The 18,493-nt window shown below is 51.3% G+C and overlaps 2 protein-coding genes across 2 annotated transcripts in view; one reads left to right on the top strand and one right to left on the bottom strand.

The window, feature by feature from the left end:
* Cdk8 (cyclin dependent kinase 8) overlaps window positions 1-18,493 on the bottom strand; it is a 571,315-nt gene that overhangs the window by 496,653 nt on the left and 56,169 nt on the right. The gene's annotated exons all lie outside the window — the stretch shown is intronic.
* Gtf3a (general transcription factor IIIA) lies at window positions 9,211-18,443 on the top strand. The gene is made up of 9 exons (XM_051162089.1): window positions 9,211-9,672; window positions 11,182-11,282; window positions 13,353-13,449; window positions 13,952-14,040; window positions 15,307-15,380; window positions 16,081-16,161; window positions 16,858-17,087; window positions 18,099-18,149; window positions 18,279-18,443. The coding sequence occupies exons 1-9, from the start codon at window positions 9,211-9,213 to the stop codon at window positions 18,441-18,443; spliced, it is 1,350 nt and encodes a 449-aa protein (XP_051018046.1).

Below are 18,493 nucleotides of genomic sequence, written 5' to 3'. Positions count from 1 at the left end.
TTGCATGCAATTTATTTACACCTGCTAATGCCATATAAACTCCAATAAGGAATTATGACCGGAGTGCGTGTCTTTTTCTCACCACAAGATGGCACTGTATAATTTTTTATTTCATTTTTCTCTCTCCTCAGAAGTAACAAGGACTCATGCTGATCTCACAGGAGCTCTGGCCCATGGTAGCACCTCCTTTCCTTGCTGGGTGAAACCCCTCTTTCCTGCCTTGTCCTCCAGGCACCCAAAGGCCCTTGGCTCGCCCGCAGCTGGGACTAGACAGGGCCTGGATGCTGCCTCTTTGGCAAGGGCTGGATCCATTCGCTTCACATTCTTGTTTGCCCAGAGCGCAATAGCATGGGTGCAATTCTATTTTGGAGCCTTTTTAAATTTAGGTTAGAGGAACTGAGGGACAGGCCAGACGGATAGCTTGCCCAGACCCACAGCTGAGAAGTATAGAGTTAGAGCCCAATTCCAGGTCACCTGGTCCCGGGTTGATCACGTCTTTTCTCAGGGAAAGGGATACGAGTGTGAGATAGAGAAACGTGCTTACAGTCCACTTAAAACGCGCTCGGACGCTTTGGCATGCTACGTTAGGCACACGCACACGCATACGAACGCTCCGCTGCTGCCTGGTCACATGACGTGGTAGCGGAGCCCCCACACAACAGCAACGTGCGCAGCTGAGGTGGCAGCTGCTCCTTGAGTACACATACCCGCAGCCCCTGGGGAAAGGTCAAGCCCCAGGATGCTCCCGGTGCTTTGTGAGGAGAACCTGTAAGCTAAGGTACAAGAATAACGTGAGTAAGATGGAGCCTGGCTGCTGCGGGACTGCCCAGCCTTCTCTCTGCTTACAAAGGAACAGCTAGATGCGTGGTTTTTGGTTTTGGTTTGTTTTTAAAAGATTTATTTATTTTATTTATTGTATATCAGTGCTTTATCTGCCAAAGAAGGCATCAGATCACATTTAGATGGTTGGGAGCCACCCTGTGGTTGCTGGGAATTGAACTCAGGACCTCTGGAAGAGCAGTCGTCGGTGCCCTTAACCGCTGAGCCATCTCTCCAGCCCCGATGGGTGGTTTTCTTGAAAACGCGTCCGGGTGGTCTGAAGGACTAGAGAACGGAAGGTTCCGCTCTGGCTGCAGCTATACAGAGGCATTCTTTCGCTCTTTAGATTCCTTTTCCCTCTGGGAGAGGCGGTGGGCTCACGGTCAGATGAGCCGGCAGCTGTCCCTATGTCTGCCCAAAGCCCTGTTTTTAGAAGGCACACCACAGAGCCCAGCTGTTGGCTTTTCTGTGGGTAAAGGACTATCAATGATGTCCCAGGGAGTTGGCGTCATCACAATAGGGCCCCAGATGCCTGGAGGGACACACACACACACACACACACACACACACACACACACACACACACACACACACACACACGCTCCTTCTCCGCACATAGCCCACAACTTGGAAGAGAGATGGTTCTACAGCCTGTAGTTGGTCCCAAGAACAGCAGGAAAGGATTGACCCCAAGGCTCCCTTACACTCCCTCTTGTCCTTTCATCTGATAGTATTAATCAGATGGGCACAGAGGCTAGGGATCACTTGACCTTTGACTTTTGACTTTGGAGTACAAGGTCAGTGGCCTGAAAGTTCCAAGAGGGAGAAAAGTTGCTTCAAGCTTAAAAACATGCCAGGCAGGATCAGGAGGCCATCTCCTGAGGCATCTCTTCGCTCCCAAGGGAATCCTGGGAATGCCGGTGGTAACCTACACAGCCCATGCAGGGTGGTATGAATCCAATCCTCCCTCAGACATTACATCTGACATCCCCTCTGTGGCCCCTAACCCACCAACAGGACGGACGCCATGCTGGAGGAGGTCTGGAAACATCATCATCGGAGAGATAGGTGGGTGGGCATATGCAAATGTTGTAAGGTGATGGAGGAAGGAGGCAGTGCTGTAAGCCCAGAGACCAGTACTGTGGTCCCCGACCCCAGGACCTCTGAGTATACTGAACTCCAAAGAGTCTCACCAGGCGTGGTGGCGCACGCCTTTAATCCCAGCACACAGGAGGCAGAGGCAGGCAGATAGCTGTGAGTTCGAGGCCAGCCTGGTCTACAAAGCAAGTCTAGAACAGCCCAAGGCTACACAAAGAAACGCTGTCTCAACAAAACAAAACAAAACAAAAGTCTCAAGCCCCTTATGTAAAATGGCATGCGTTTGCATAGAGCCTACACACATTAAATCCTCTCTAGACTCCTTGTAATGGCCAGTACAATGCTCATGTTATGCAAACAGTTGTGATACTAGAATGTATAGGAACCGCAACAGGGGAAAACACCTGTCTGGTTTTGGTCTGGGATGGGTTGAGTTGATGAGTGGAGAACCTTTGAATACAGAGGGTCGGTTGCACAGCAGTGTGGTGAGTGAAGACAGCTCAGCCAACTGTACTTGGATACTGTGGGAGTGTAAGAAATAGGAAGGGCCGGGTGTGGCGGCACACACCTTTAATCTCAGCACTCGGGAGGCAGAGGCAGGAGGATCGCTGTGAGTTCCAGGCCAGCCTTGTCTACAAAGGGAGTATAGGACAGCCAAGGCTACACAGAGAAACCCTGTCTCGAAAAACCAAAATAAATAAATAAATAAATTTTAAAAAAAGAAAGAAAAAAAAAAATGAGGAGATACTGGAGGCCCTGAGACCTTGCAAATATACCAGAAAAGGGAGTGGGGGTTATTCCTCAAATTGCTGGAATCTAAGGAAGAGCCCCAAGTGGCAGTGGAGAGACAATAGCTGAGAGGATGGGTGCTGGTGCTGGCGTGGCTGAGGTCAGGTGCAAGCCTGGTAAACTGAGTCAAGATGGTGTCAATGCAGGGAAGAGACTGGTGGATGTGTGTTCTCCAAAGTAAGCCAAGAAGCCAGACAGAAATGGGGCAAGGACTCCCCCAAGGTGCCTGCTCACCTCTGCCAGGTGTGTGTCTGCTCTCTGTCAGGGGAAATTACTAAACAAAACCCCCTGCATGCACTGGAGATGGAGGCTGCACGGTTGTGAGCCCGACCCCATGGTAATCAGAGAGCAATTAAGCCTCACTCGCTAGACAGAATGTGGCTCCCGTGAACTGAAATGGATTTCGAGTGGATGGCAGTGATTAAGCAGGGGCAATATCGTGACAGAGCTATTACGGCTGCAGGAAAACATGATCTGACCAAGGGGGAGGAGGGCCAGTCAGAGAAACAGCCCTTGGGAGTCGTGTGATAAGCTGATAAATGGAAGTCCACCTCAACACCAGCTGCTAGACTCCATAAGCAAACATTTTGGGAACGCTCAAAGGATGGGTGTGGAGACTGTCCAGCATCGGAGGACCACATAGCCACAGCTTGCCCTCACTGAGGGAGTGGACAGACACCTTGCAAGCGGTTCTCGAAGAGTGGGCACAGTGGGGCTGTCGCCCCAGGTGAGGCGGTGTGCAGGCAGGGACTTTCTCTCAGCTAATCCAGAGGCAAAATGGTTAGGTTTTTTTTGTTTTTTTTTCTGAACCCCTGTCTCCTAACTTTGTATATTTGTTTTTGCACCATTCATTCGGCTACTTTTCACCTGATCCAGCCCTCAGGAGCCCACTGTCAGTAATTGTTTACAGACACAATATATTTCCTGATTGACACACAGACTGCAGAAATAGTGTCAAGGAGAGTTAAGTCCTCAGAGCAGTTCCCCTCAGCCCCACGCTTCCTCTGTGCTTGATGTGGCTTAAGTAAGCCTGGCTACCTGCGAGGGCGCGGATGGGGCAGCTGAGGGACAGAGGTGAAGTCACTGGCAGAGGTGCCCTTCGAAGTTTGGCAGCTATGTGAGGGATGTGGGGCGGGGCGCCCACTACTCTTTAGATGAGCCAGGACAGGAGGAGGACTGCGCTTGAATCACAGTCGCTGGTGGTAACTGGACCCAACCCAAACATCTGTCTCCCATACTCCCGGGCACACAGAAAGAGAAGGAACGCGTGCTATTCGTGGCTCACACTTTCTATCCCAGCACTCAGGATGCAGAGGCAGGCAGAGCTCTTGAGTTGGAAACTAGCCTAGTCTATGCAGTGAGTTTCAAGCCAGCCAGGGCTACACAGTGAGACCTCACTGCTCAAATAAAGAGGAAAAGGCAGGTACTGCTGCTCATTGAAGTTCAAGGCATGTTAGCGGATAAAGAAAAAAAAGAGAAAAACTGGGATGAAGGGAATCCCACAGTGAAGATTTCCTAGAGCAGAGCATATCTGAGAGTGTGTGCTCCGCAAACTACTACACACACTCACTCTTAGCACATTATATATCTGAGGTTTGGCTGGGAAGAAAGATAAAATGGTTGAATTCAGTCTGGAGAGATGGCTCCTTGGTTGGGAGCCTCTTCCAGAGGACAAGGGTTCAGTTCCCAGCCCCCACATGGTGGTTCAGAACCCTCTGTAATTGCAGTGCCAGGGGATCTGCCGTCCTCTTCTGGCCATAGAGGGCACTGCACGCACATGATATATCGATACACACCCAGGCAAAGCACCCAAAAGCATAAAATAATAATTTTTTTTTCCGAGACAGGGTTTCTCTTGTAGTCCTGTCTGTCTTGGATTCACATTATAGACCAGGCTGGCCTTGAACTCACAGAGATCTGCCTGCCTCCGCCTCCTAAGTGCTGGGGTTAAAGGTGTGCGCCACCACGCCTGGCAATAATAAAGAACTTTTTTAAATGACTGATTTCTTTGTCAGTCTTCCCTGGTTCCCAGAAGGCTTTACATGTTTGTTGTGATAAATAACAAATTCCCCTTTTAGAAGTCTAAACCAACACACATTTCTTTTTGTTTTGTTTTCCAACACACAATTACTTTTTTGTATTTGGTGTTTTGTTTTTGAGGCAGGGTTTCTCTGTGTAGTCCTGGATGTCCTGGACTCACTTTTGTAGACCAGGCTGGCCTCGAACTCACAGCATTCCGCCTGCCTCTGCCTCCCAAGTGCTGGGATTAAAGGCGTGCGCCACCACGCCCGGCAGTATCCCCACTTCTTTAGCGTCACATTTATCCTTTCAAGCACTGGCTCAGAAAAATGACCACCATATGTCGATAAATATTAATAATTAATATTCAGTCATATATTTAACACAACCTTACTTATTTATTAATCAACAATCAAGCACAGAGGTGAATATAATAACTAATCTATTATCTCACTATTAGCTTATCTTCCTCCCATCCAGGGCCCCAGGTACTTGTGTTATTATTATCTCTGGAATCTGTCCACTCCCCTCCTCGCCTGCCCTCCTCCTCCAGCCCCCCAACCCCACCCCACCTCTGGCCTGGCAACCTCAAAACTCCACCCCCAAGCTTCTGCCAAATCCCAAACTCCAGCAATTTTTCCTTACCCAGTCAACTTTAAATTAGGTGGAGCAAGGTTTACACAGCAAGGGTAGGAATACATGAAGATGTGCTCTTCTGGGCAGGGGGCAGGGACCGATCTCGGAGGGCTGGTGACAAGGTGTCCTTCCCTTAAACTACAGCTGGGGGACGTAAGGGGCGTTCTGTCTATCTTAAATGTGTCAATGTATGTGATGACTATGGGCTTGATTTCTACTTGTTTGAAATGTGTGAATTTATTGTGTTCTGTACATTTTGGTTATAAAGTACTGGTTATAGGAGAGGGTTAAAAAAATCTTTAACATCTGTAACAAAAAATTAGCTTAAGCTCATAGTGTAGGGTTGGAGCCATTCTAAACAGCAAACTGCGTGAGCCAACTGAGGAAACAGGTCTCCAAAGGCACTTTTAAATTAAGATGAGATTTTTATGTAATTCTTGTCCTGTATGGAAAACTAGACTTAGAAAAGATAGGATTGGAGACAATCTTTCTTTCTTTCCTTTTTTTTTGTTTTTTTGTTTTTTTGTTTTTTGTTTTTTGTTTTTTTTTCGAGACTGGTTTCTGTGTGTAGCCTTGGCTGTCCTGGACTCACTTTGTAGACCAGGCTGGCCTCAAACTCACTGTGATCCGCCTGCCTCTGCATCCTAAGTGCTGGGATTAAAGGCGTGGGCCGCCACGCCCAGCCGAGACAATGTTTCTTTAGTGAAATATTAAAGCTGCACCTCTAGCTTATACATCTTGAGACATATGCATATGGTTCAACGATGCTTTTAAGTTGGGATACATTAATTTTAGAGATATCCAATTGTTTTTTTGTTTGGCTGGTTTTGGGGAGTTTTTGAGATAGGGTTTCTCTGTGTAGCCTTGGCTGTCCTGGACTCACTTTATAGACCAGGCTGGCCTCAAACTCACAGAGATCTGCCTGCCTCTGCCTCCCGAGTGCTGGGATTAATGGTCTGAGCCACCACAGCCTGGATGGTTGGAGGATATTAAAAGAAATTTTAGGGTACATAACTGCAAGTTGTAGAGCTATAAAAAAAAGTGATTTAAAGTATATAAAAATGAGATCCTGGGCTGGAGAGATGGCTCAGAGGTTAAGAATACTGTCTCTTCTTCCAAAGGTCCTGAGTTCAATTCCCAGCAACCACATGGTGGCTCACAACCATCTATTAAGAGATCTGGTGCCCTCATCTGGCCTGCAGGCATTACATGCAGGCAGAATACTTACTGTACAAATAATAAATAAATATTAAAAAAAAAAAAGAAAAAAATGAGATCCATAGAGTTCTGATAAGCTGGTAGAACGCTGACTTCTTATTAACCATTCATAGACTTAAGGGTGCTTCTCAGCATGCCAAAAACATGTTTGATTTAGGTACATAAGATGGGGGGGGGCAGGTGTGGTGGTGCACACCTTTAATCCCAGCACTGGGGAGGCAGAGGCAGGTGGATCGCTGTAAATTCAAGTCCAGCCTGGTCTATGAAGCTAAGCCAGGCCAGCCAAGGCTACCCAGAGAAACCCCATCTCAAAAAACAACAAACAAACAAACAAACAAACAAAAAGACAAGGGGATGAAGAGCCCTGGCTAACGTGACTCCATTAATTGTTCCAGGAAGTAACCATCCTAGGCCTGAGCCAATCAGGGGACAGCAGGAAAGTGCCTAATGTCCTTGCTGTAGCCACAATAAGAACCCTGTCTTATTTTGGTTTGTGCCTCTTTTACTACTGATCTGCTGCTGCCTCAGTGAGGTTTGAGGGCCCTGGAGCCCGAGTTCAAATAAAGGCTTCTTACTTTTGCATATGGCTTCGGCCTCCTGGTGGTCTTTGGGTATCTAGCAATCTGGGCATAACAGGCACCTTTGTGGTCAGTTGTCGGGCAGACTGTGGCAACACCCACAGCGATCAGAAGAGAAGTTTGGCTATGCCGGCCTTAAGGCTATGTGGGTCTTTAATTAGGAGTGGGGACTGTCAGGTGCAACCAACATTGCTGGACTTTGACAGTGGCTGAAGCTGAGTAAGAGGTCTAAAGGGCCCTGGGTGCCGTCAGTTCTGGTTTTGTGCGAGTTTACAATTTTGATGACGATGCTAATGATGGTGGTGGTGATAATGACGAAAGTGTGGATGTGCTGTTTTAAATGACGTGGCCATGAAGGGAAGGGATGTGCTAAGTTCTTATACAAACATAAGCCAGCCAAGAGTGTACCACAAGGGCCGGGCGTGGTGGCGCCCGCCTTTAGTCCCAGCACTAGGGAGGCAGGCGGATCGCTGTGAGTTCGAGGCCAGCCTGGTCTACAAAGTGAGTCCAGGATGGCCAAGACTACACAGAGAAACCCTGTCTCTAAAAACCAAAAAAAAAAACAAAAAAACAAAAAAAAACAAAGAGTGTACCACAAACCACTCCACAACTCAGTGGCTCACAGCCACGTATTGCACAAACCCGTGGACCGGCTTAGCCAGTCTTCTTGGGATAGACTAATGTAAACGTTTCATCTTTGTGCCAATGGCAAAGGTACCGGGGGTGGGGTGGTGGGGCACACACAAGTTCTCTTGAGACTTAGGCTGGGAAACCTAAGATTTACAGTGTCAAAGTAGTCGTAAAGTTGGGTTCAGAATTTAGGGATGAAAAGATCTTCAGCCTCCTTTGTGATGAACATGGTCATGGGATGGAGGCTAGCAAGTGAAATTCACTGGCTAGAATACAGATGCAATAGTTTTATGGGTTTTTGTTTTGTTTTGTATTTTTGTTTTCCAGACAGGGTTTCTCTGTGTAGCCCTGGCCATCCTGGAACTCGCTCTGTAGACCAGGCTGGCCTGGAACTCAAGAGATCCACCTGCCTCTGCCTTCTAAGTGCCACCACCGCTGGGCTAGCTGTGTCTGCGATAATCTTTAGCTTTGACCCTCATGGCTCAATATCCCCCAGGGACTGAGATGTTTGGGTGGGTCTGGGGAGAGCCTGAGTCCTAACTGGGCCCCATGATATCTAACCAGGGTAATAGTTAACTAAGAGAAGAGAAAGATTACGCAAAGTCCAGGCTGCTTGAGTGAGACCGAGGTCCTTGGAAAACAACAGTCACGGGGGCAGGACCTCAGAATCTTCTAGAAACAGATCTTCAGAGAGAAGGAGAGACAGGCAGAGGACTGGAGCTGGGAGGGAGGGTCCGACGCTGCTGGGTAGAGCAATTGGAGTGTGAGAACAGGGAAGGGGCAACAGGATGAAGTGAGAGAGACAGCAGCAACACACACACACACACACACACACGCAAGCGCACAACACGCATGCAAGCATGCAAGCATCAAAGGAAGTCTACAATCCGGAGGCCTTCCTGCTGCTGTTGGCCGACACCCCTTGAGCCCTCTGATCAAAAACAAAAATTCCGTGTGGATTAGTTTGGCTGGAATAAAGTGCATTCAAAATAACCTTCAGTAAAGATATTCAAGGAGGAAAAAAAAAAAAAACCTTTAAGATTTCCCATGGTTATCTTCATTCAACTAACAGCAAGATCACTTCAGCAGGACTCACAACACCTTATAAGGAAGGAGGAAATAGCCCCAGCCCTTGAGGAAATCAGACAGCCGGAAACAGCCCCAACGCTTGATGCAAGTGAAAGCTGACAGAACATTAAGCAGCACATCTACTCTCAGAACTACGATCGGTTTAACCGTCCTGGTGAAGGAACAGACAAGCTTGGGATCCATCGTGTCCTGGGGCCCTAAGTTACTTTGAGCTGGCTTCCGGGATCTGTAAGCGGCATTTCTAGCTTCCCTAAGCAGCGGAAGCGGAGGACAGAGCCCGCCTGCCCCTCCACACGCATGCGCAGCCAGGCTCCTAGGCCGAGCCTCTCGGAGCATGCGCGTTCGCGGGGTTGGGGGGAGGAGGGCAGGACTGCGTTCCCGGAAAGCGTGCAGGGGGCGGGGCGGGGGCGGGGCCGCGAGCCGGGAAGCGTGCAGGGGGCGGGGCGGGGGGGCGGGACTGCGCTCCCGGAAGCGTGCAGGGGGCGGGGCCGCGAGCCGGGAAGCTGCGGAGTCTCAGGGCGGGTGCGCCCGGGAATCGCGTCCGCCGTTCCGGGAGCCGCACGTGGCTGCCGGGCCTCGGCCGGCGTGCCTTCGCGTCGCCCTGGAGCCCGGGGTCTCGGTCGCGGAAGCCGTGTCGTCCCTGACCATCGCGGACGCGTTCGTGGCGGCCTGTGCCGGTCCCGCCCCGCCGCGCCCCGCGCTCTCCGGCAGGTTCATCTGCTCCTTCCCCGACTGCTGCGCCAGTTACAACAAAGCCTGGAGGCTAGACGCGCACCTGTGCAAGCACACGGGGGAGGTAAGGTGGCCGCGCGTGTGCGTGTGCGTGGCGAGCCCGGGCGCGGGCCACGAGCAAGGACGCCGCTCGCGGGCAGCCCCTGCCCCAGCCATCTTTAGTAGGAGCTCAGGCCGCTAGAGAGATCAGCTACCCCCACCCCCCAGACACACCCATCCCCCAGGGGAAAGCATTAAGGTTCCCTGCAAGCAACAAGTGAGCGCCCTTTTAATTGCAAGAGGGCTCGGGTCAGGTACCAAGGCTGGGGTAAGGGTGACGAGGTAAAGCCTTCATGTTTGGCTTTTTCCCCTGGTTCCTCCTCCTTTTTGTTTTATGCACCCTGGTTCTTATTGTCAGACGCACCTACCCTGCAGGCCCTCATAACATCCTTTGTGATTTTACTCCCTTTTCTCCTAGCCCATTCTGTTCTCACATTTGGGCTTTTTTTTTCTTTTGTCCTTGTGTCCGAGTTAGAGCTTGCCTTTCCTTCTAGACCAGAACGCTGTACTTTAATTGGACACTTGAGATTGTATTTATATTGTCCCAGACGCGACGATAATTTGACTAGTACCGATCTTACTCTGGGACTGGTGCCCAACAAGGTTCTTTGACTCTGTGCTGGTCTGTGATTGAGGTCTTGGTACCACGCTCCTGGATTTCAGAGTATTTCCGTAGTTAGGTACACCCAATGGATGTTGGGACATGATAGCTTGACTGTGGATTCACGAGAGCATCTGCACCCTCCAAATGGAGATTGTGGTTAGGGCTGGGATCAGTGGATCAGTGCCTTTGCACCTATGAGCTTTTTTTTTTTTTTTTTTTTTTTTCCGAGAAAGGTTTCTCTGTGTTAGCCTTGGCTGTCCTGGACTCGCTTTATAGACCAGGCTGGCCTCGAACTCACAGCGATCCGCCTGCCTCTGCCTCCCGAGTGCTGGGATTAAAGGCGTGCACCACCACCGCCCAGCCTATGAACCTTTTCTGCTGTGACACATTTTCCTGTACTTGTGCCTGGTATCTGTTAGTACAGACACACAGTGCACCTAGTCCTTCCTGTGCCCTGACCTCTGTTCAGTTGCAGTCAGGGAAGCCTGGGCCCTCCCAACAGGAGCAGATTAACCTCCCCACCAGATGCTGGGTATAACAGAACAAAAGTTTGCTTCCTACAGTGACTTGGGAGAAGATGGGCGTTTTATGGTGTGGAACTTGGGGGTGGCAAAGATGGTCGTGTAGATACGGCAGGCACCTTTCTGAGCAGACACAATCCTGGAGGGAAGTCCGAGGTGTTGCCTGCCACAGATCAGACTTTTAACAACACAGAGCTGCTGCCATGGCTCAGTGAGGAGGGCACGTGTAGCCAGATCTGAGGACCTCGGTTGGATTCCTGGGACCCACAGGGTAGAAGGAAAGAAAAGACTTGACCCCTGAAAGTTGTCCTCTGACCTCTACATGTATGCAGCGGTGCAAATGCGGGCCCCCCCCCCCACAGTACATAAATGTGTGAACATTTTCCTCCCTCCCTCTGTCTTTCTGCAGAGGCCGTTTGTTTGTGACTATGAGGGCTGTGGCAAGGCCTTCATCAGAGACTACCATCTGAGCCGACATGTCCTGATTCACACTGGAGAAAAGCCCTTTGTGTGAGTGGGGTGTGTGGGGTGTGGGGGCGGTGGGCAGCTAGGCCTTTGGAGCCGTAGCCTTGGCAGGATGGTGGCTGCTTCGTAAGACTAAGAACTAGAGGGTGGGTTGCTGAAATGCATTAGCAGGTAAAACTGCTTGCCACCAAGCTTGACAACCTGAGTTTGATCCTCAAAGTGTCCCTGGCTCAGCCTGGCTCTCTCCTGTCACAGGCAGGAAACTTTATGACAAGCAGCAGTTTTGAACTCAGGTTATATGAAGTCCGTGTCCCTTACTGCGCCATGCAATGGCTTCTGCTCCTCTCTTCTTTTTGTTGTTTTTTGTTTTTTTGTTTTTCGAGACAGGGTTTCCCTGTGTAGCCTTGGCTGTCCTGGACTCGCTTTGTAGACCAGGCTGGCCTCGAACTCACAGCGATCCGCCTGCCTCTACCTCCCGAGTGCTGGGATTAAAGGCGTGCACCACCACGCCCGGCTCTCCTTTCTTTTTACCTTCCCTGTATGCTTGGCTTTGAGACGTACTGTGGCACAGTTGTGCCTCATGACAACACTGCTCACTGCAGTTCACCAGGACCCTCCTTCCTCCTAACCCTGCCATTTGGTTCCTGCCAGAATTTGTGACCCTGTCTGTGCTTAAATGCTTCTAGTTTTAGAGTCAAGGGTGAAGAGAAATTGAGCACAAGGTGGTTACCTATCGGGGTTCTTTGTGTCCTGACTGGAAGAGGTTGGGGTGCTCCAGGCACTTTAGGGACCTGGGCTCCAAATTGGTCCCTGTGTGCCATTCTCATCCTGGGCTTTCAACCCTGCGCTGCAGGATGCATGTTGGGTGCCCTGCTGTCTCAAGGAGGGTGAGACGTGTGTTGTGTGCATTTTAGGCACCATGAGGGGTCGGTAGGATGGCCTGACCTTAGCCATGAGGCCGCCTCTGATGACAGGCAGGGGAGGAAGGTCAGGTACGCAGCACCGTTCCCTGTGCTTCGCCGCCTCTGAACTGTACCCCCTCACTGTGCTCCCTAATCTTGTGACCCCTTTTGCCCAGGTGTCTTCCCGTGCAGTGAGACTGGGAAAAGGGTCCCGGTTCATTACCACAAAGTCTCTCAAGGCCAAGATTCTAACACGGGGAACTGGAGAGGCCTGCTGACATCCCAGAGGGCACACGTGGCTCACGGTTCTGTGCCAAGTGTATGTTTTACCTCTAGGGACCATACTGGAGCCAGCCTCTTTTCTTTGTGTATAGTACAGTTTATGATGACATTTCTCACAAAAGGAAGGTGATTGAAGTCTAAAGTAGCTGACTTGAGCAACCCTCAGGCCTCCGAGGCCAGTGTCCACATGTGGCTGACCCACTATACTTTTGCCCGGAGTGGAATGCAGTGCATCCTGTCACGGGGCCCATCCAAGTAGAGGCCTTCATGACACGGTTTGGCATGTGGGACTGTCATTTTCGCCTGCCTGTCCCCACAACACACACACACACACACACACACACACACACACACACCTGCTGTACCGAGCCACAACCCCAGCATGACATTTTGGAATTTACTAAAACCTACTTTGCAGTGTGCTTTGAGATCATTAGCCTTTGTAAAGTAGAGGGCTGTTCACACCTTTTTAAAACAAATCATTGCTGTTTTATTTTACGTGTATGGATCTTTTTTTTTTTTTTTGGTTTTTCGAGACAGGGTCTCTCTGTGTAGCCTTGGCCATCGTGGACTCACTTTGTAGACCAGGCTGGCCTCGAACTCACAGCGATCCACCTGCCTCTGCCTCCCGAGTGCTGGGATTAAAGACGTGCGCCACCACGCCCGGCTACGTGTATGGATCTTTTACCCGCCCGCATGTATATGTGTGTCTCATGTGTGCCTGGTGCCTGGTGAAGAGGGTATCAGATCCCTGGAACTGGAGTTAGGTGGTTGTGAGCCACCATATAGGTGCTGGGAATTGAACCCCATCCCTTTGCAAGAGCAGCCAGTGCTCTTCGCCGCTGAGCCACCTCTCCAGCCCCAGATGTTCACACTGTAAACCTTGTCTCACCTGAGTGTGTTATGTTGTGGTTCATATAATCTCTTGCAGTTGTTCAGATAACGGCTGTAACCAGAAATTCAACACAAAATCAAACTTGAAGAAACACATTGAACGCAAACATGAAAATCTACACAAGCAATATATAGTAAGTATGGATTCGTATGTTCCAACTTTCTGTCTTTACCAAAGTGATTCTATCTTGCTGGCCATGTGAAGGCCGGCATTGGCTGTCCTCATCGTGCAGGCTTGTTTTCAATTAGCTTGGACACAGTCATGTTCCTGCCGTGTTCCAGTGCCTTCTCTGGCAGAAGCACATTTGCCTTTCTGAATGGATGAGGCATTTTCACAGGGACTCAGTGGTGAAAGCTTATATTCCCTGGGACATGTAGATCGCAAAAGACTATTGTTTAGTTGCCTGTACATGTGTCTGTCACCACGTACATGCTTGGTGCCTGTGGAGGCAGAAGAAGAGGGTGTCGGGTCCTCTGGAACTGGAGTTAGAGATGGTTGTGACCCACCACGTGGGTGCTGGCATCCGGACATGGGTCCTCTGCAAGAGAAGCGAGTGTGCTTCACCCCTGAGCTATCTCTCCAGGCCAGGATTTGATTTGCTGCCTTTTCTGAACTGTGCATGATGTTTTTAACAGTGCAATTTTGAAGGTTGCAAGAAGGCCTTTAAGAAACACCAACAGCTGAAAGCCCACCAGTGCCAGCACACCAGCGAGCCGCTTTTCAGGTCTGTGTTTTGCCTACACACTGGAATTCAGCGGAGATTGGGGTCCTGAGCGAGCCTGGGGTGTGTGCCGTGGGGATTGAAAAGTGCTCTGGTCTACTTGTTTCTCTATAAACCATTTTGCATGTGTGGGGAACAGCTTGAAGGGAAGGTGAGGAACTGCCTGCCTGTTCTGTTTTTTTGTTTTTTGTTTTTTGTTTTTGAGACAGGGTTTCTCTGTGTAGCCTTGGCTATCCTGGACTCACTTTGTAGGCCAGGCTGGCCTCGAACTCACAGTGATCTGCCTGCCTCTGCCTCCGGAGTTCTGGGATTACAGGCATGCTCCACCACGCCTCACGCCTGTTCAGTTTTAGAGCATGCCATTTCAAAAGCTTTTCTTACTATAGAACTTAAGTAACTGGGTCCTGCCTGCACTGAGGGGCCCCTGAGTAGCAGAGGTGGTGGGCGGGGTGCTGGGGTGCCTGCCTGCCTGCCTGGGTGGGGTCTCCCTGCACAGTTGGGTTGGTGGGCCTTGCCCCTGTCTCCCACTGGCTGCTTTTTGCCCTGGTGCTCCTGCAGTGACACTGTGGTCTCACCCGCAGGCTTGCGGCCTGTAGGTGCTGCCGGTGGCTGGGGCTCTGCACCCGGGGACATTTATCATTGGTGCTGAGGATACAGCACACCATGTTTCCTGTCCCCCGAAGCCCCTCCACCTGCTACTTCCTTTTTCTCTCCCTTCCCTCCCTCGTTGCTTCCCTCTTCTGTTTTCTTGAGACACAGTCTTGCTACATAGCTCAGGCTAGCCCCTGCTCCTCAGGGCTGGGATGACAGGCATGTGCCACCATGCCCAGCAACAGAAGCCATCTGTTTGTGGTGTTTTTCTGGTGCTGGTTCCCACCGAGCTGCACCCCAGCCCCGTGCTGTGTTCTCAGCTGAGTGTGCAGAATACTGGCCGCACCAGACTACAGCTCGGGGTGGTCCAGGGTTTACCTAAACTGAGTTGGCCAGCCTCTTGAAGTCATTTCTATAGCCACAAGTCAGGATATGTTCAGAATTCAGAGAATGTTTATTTTGATGACATAAACAAAGGAGGTGACTTTTCTTCAAAGTAGCTTGTTTTGCTCCAAAGCTGGCCAAGTCACTTGTGTTTTTATTTAGGACTACACTGAATCTTTGCTTTGGTGACAGGTTTGGTGTGGGAAGAGATGGGCTTTGGTGTGGGAAAGACAGGATTCCAGCAGGATTCTCCGAGGAAAGGACTGGCTAATAGCTTGGCATGCTCTTTCCCAGGTGTACCCACGAGGGATGTGGCAAGCACTTTGCCTCCCCCAGCCGGCTGAAACGGCATGCGAAGGTTCACGAAGGTACGTAAGGCAGGCACTGTGCCAGCACCGAGGGTACGTAAGATGGGCGCTGTGCCGACACCGGGGGTACGTAAGATGGGCGCTGTGCCGACACCGGGGGTACGTAAGATGGGCGCTGTGCCGACACCGGGGGTACGTAAGATGGGCGCTGTGCTAGCACCGGGGAAGAGCACAGCACCAGCACGGTGTGCTTGCGTCTGTTCATGGTCACACTGAGTGTGGCGAGAGTCACCATCCTGTTATTGTCTAAAGAGGCATGACGTCATGTGTTCTGCCGCTGCCAGTGCTTGCCTAAGCTCCTGGCTGTGCTTTGACTTTATGATTAACTCCTGTGTACACCACTCTAATGTGTAAGGGGTTTAGAGCAGTGAGTCCCTGAGACCCACCTCCATTGCATCCAGCAGAGTGGTTCGTTCGTTCATTCATTCATTTGGGTTTTCAAGACAGGGTTTCTCTGTGTAGCCCTGGCTGTCCTAGACTTACTTTGTAGACCAGCCTGGCTTTGAACTCACAGAGATCTACCTGCCTCTGCCTCCCAAGTGCTGGGACTAAAGGCATGTGCCATCACAGCTGGCCATCAGAGCTGCACATTTTTGGGAGGAGACTACTGCATGGGCACGTGGTCTTTTTGGCTGTCATCAGGGTTTTCCCTGGGTATTCAAAACAGCCACTGGATAACTTTTTTTCTTTTTTTGAACAGGCTATCTATGTCAAAGGGGATGCTCTTTTGTGGGGAAAACATGGACGGAGCTTCTGAAACACACGAGAGAAGCCCATAAAGGTAAGGCGGGCCAGAGCTGTGGACGAGCTGACGGCCTTTGGAAAGGGAGAGATGCACGCTTATCCATAAAGGATGGGGCTCTGCACCTGTGTGTGGTGCTGGCTTCCTGGGGGCTCTGCACCTGTGTGTGGTGCTGGCTTCCTGGGTGCTCTGCACCTGTGTGTGGTGCTGGCTTCCTGGGGGCTCTGCACCTGTGTGTGGTGCTGGCTTCCTGGGGGTTCTGCACCTGTGTGGCGCTGGCTTCCTGGGGGTTCTGCACCTGTGTGTGGTGCTGGCTTCCTGGGGGCTCTGCACCTGTGTGTGGTGCTGGCTTCCTGGGGGTTCTGCACCTGTGTGGCGCTGGCTTCCTGGGGGTTCTGCACCTGTGTGTGGTGCTGGCTTCCTGGGGGTTTTGCACCTGTGTGGTGCTGGCTTCTTGGAGGTTCTGCACCTGTGTGGTGCTGGCTTCCTGGAAGGCCCTGCAACTCTGTAGGACCTGGGAAATGCTGCTCTGTGTCGGGGCAAGGGCGGATGCCTCAGAGGCATCCATTTTCCATGCCTGGTCAACCATGCCAAGGACGCTGCTCACTGACAAGTGAGGAGTTGGAATGTGGGAGCCACGTGCGAACTTAGTGACTCAAAGCCAACATGGCAGAGAGACAGGGGTTCAAGTCCTTGGTTTGTGTGTTGTGTCATTTGCGTGTGTCTCCCTACCAGAGCAAGTAGCCTGCACGGTGTGCCAGAAGACATTCAAGCGCAGAGATTACCTTAAGCAGCACATGAAGACTCACGCTCCACAGAGGGATGTGTACTGCTGTCCACGGGAGGGCTGCGGGAGGACCTACACAACCGTGTTCAACCTGCACAGCCACATCCTCTCCTTCCACGAGGAGCAGCGCCCGTTCGCGTGTGAGCATGCTGGCTGTGGCAAGACGTTTGCAATGAAAGTGAGTGTCCCCGTCCAGCCTGCAGAACCCCAGGTCCCCCATTCTGACCGGACCCTGGGGTTGGGAGGGTAAAGGGGCCAGGTTTAACAAGCACTCTAGGGCAGTGCTTCTCAGCCTTCTCATGCTGGGATCCAACAGCATTCCTCATGTGCGGACCCCAGGTGTAAAATTATTATGTTGCTGCTTCATAACTGATTTTCCTACTGTTAGGAACCGTAACTATCTGATATGCAGGGTATTTGGTATGTGACCCTGAGGCGCTGAGACCCACAGGCTGAGAACCACGGCTCCAAGGTTCCCAGCTGTGCTGGGTGGGAGAGCCTGGCCCTTCACTTCTGCTTACTTAGCTGCTATCCCTGTGAGCCTCTCAGCCGTCTCCTGGGGCCTGGGAAAGGAGGCGGGTAGCACAGATGGGCAAGCTCTGGGCTGTGGGGTCTTGGCGTGACTCACAGAGTCAGATGGGAACACTGTTCCTGGTGGGGGACTCTACAGTCTGCCTCAGCCTAGCTGGTGTCTAAAGAGCTCTTCCTGTGGAATATAGACACCCAGCCCACTCCACGCTGCAGGTGCAGTGGTCATCTGGCAGCGTTTGGGAACTCAACTGAGGTAGGTTCAGTTAAGCAAGCATAAACGCAGGAGCCCTGTCAGAGCGGGCGTTCCCTTCTCAGGAAAGATCTGAGTCAGGCGACTGGGGTGGGAGACTGTCAGAGTCACTGAAGGAGCTGCGGACCCCCTGGCTCTGTTCAGGGTGGTGGGGAGAAGTCAGATTCACTCACAAAAGGCAGCTGGAGGTTTATTGCACCATCGCACCACATTTTAGCAGTACAGACTCCAAGAGTTTTCAAGTTTTAAAAAAAGATTTACCAGAACCAGAGTACAGGTGCCTGCAAGGTGCCATGTGGGTTCTGGGAACTGAACCCATGTTGTCCGCAGCATGCCACAAGCCACTGAGCTACCTCTCGGTCCCAGAGCAAGGGCCTCTAAAGCAGCCTTCTTTCCCATGCCCTGCAGCAGAGCCTCTGGAGGCACAGCGTCGTGCACAATCCCAACAGGAAGCTCAAGGTGAGTGGCAGCTGCTTGGCCAGCACTCAGCTCTGAGGTGGGCTGGGCACCTGTCCCCCCGGCCGTCCTGTCAATGGATGTGAGACAGGTGATTCTGATGTGAATTGTCTGTTTTCCTTATTCCCAAAGGTCCCACCACCTCGGGAGAGACGGAGCCTGGCGTCTCGCCTCAGTGGGTACCTCCCTCCTAAAAAGAAACACGCGCCAGAGTCCTCCTTGCCTAATGGCACGGAGTCCAGCAGCAGCCTGGAAGATAAGAGGCTCCCGCCAGGGACACTGCCTGCCCTCTGCTAGGCACCACTGGCCGCGCAAAGGACTCCAGAGTGGCCAGCGGATGCTTCCGC

This window comes from Acomys russatus, chromosome 19 (assembly GCF_903995435.1).
Source record: "Acomys russatus chromosome 19, mAcoRus1.1, whole genome shotgun sequence".
Classification (NCBI taxonomy): Eukaryota; Metazoa; Chordata; class Mammalia; order Rodentia; family Muridae; genus Acomys; species Acomys russatus.
Note: the sequence above shows the minus strand (reverse complement) of the source record. Positions and strands in the feature narration are given on the sequence as shown.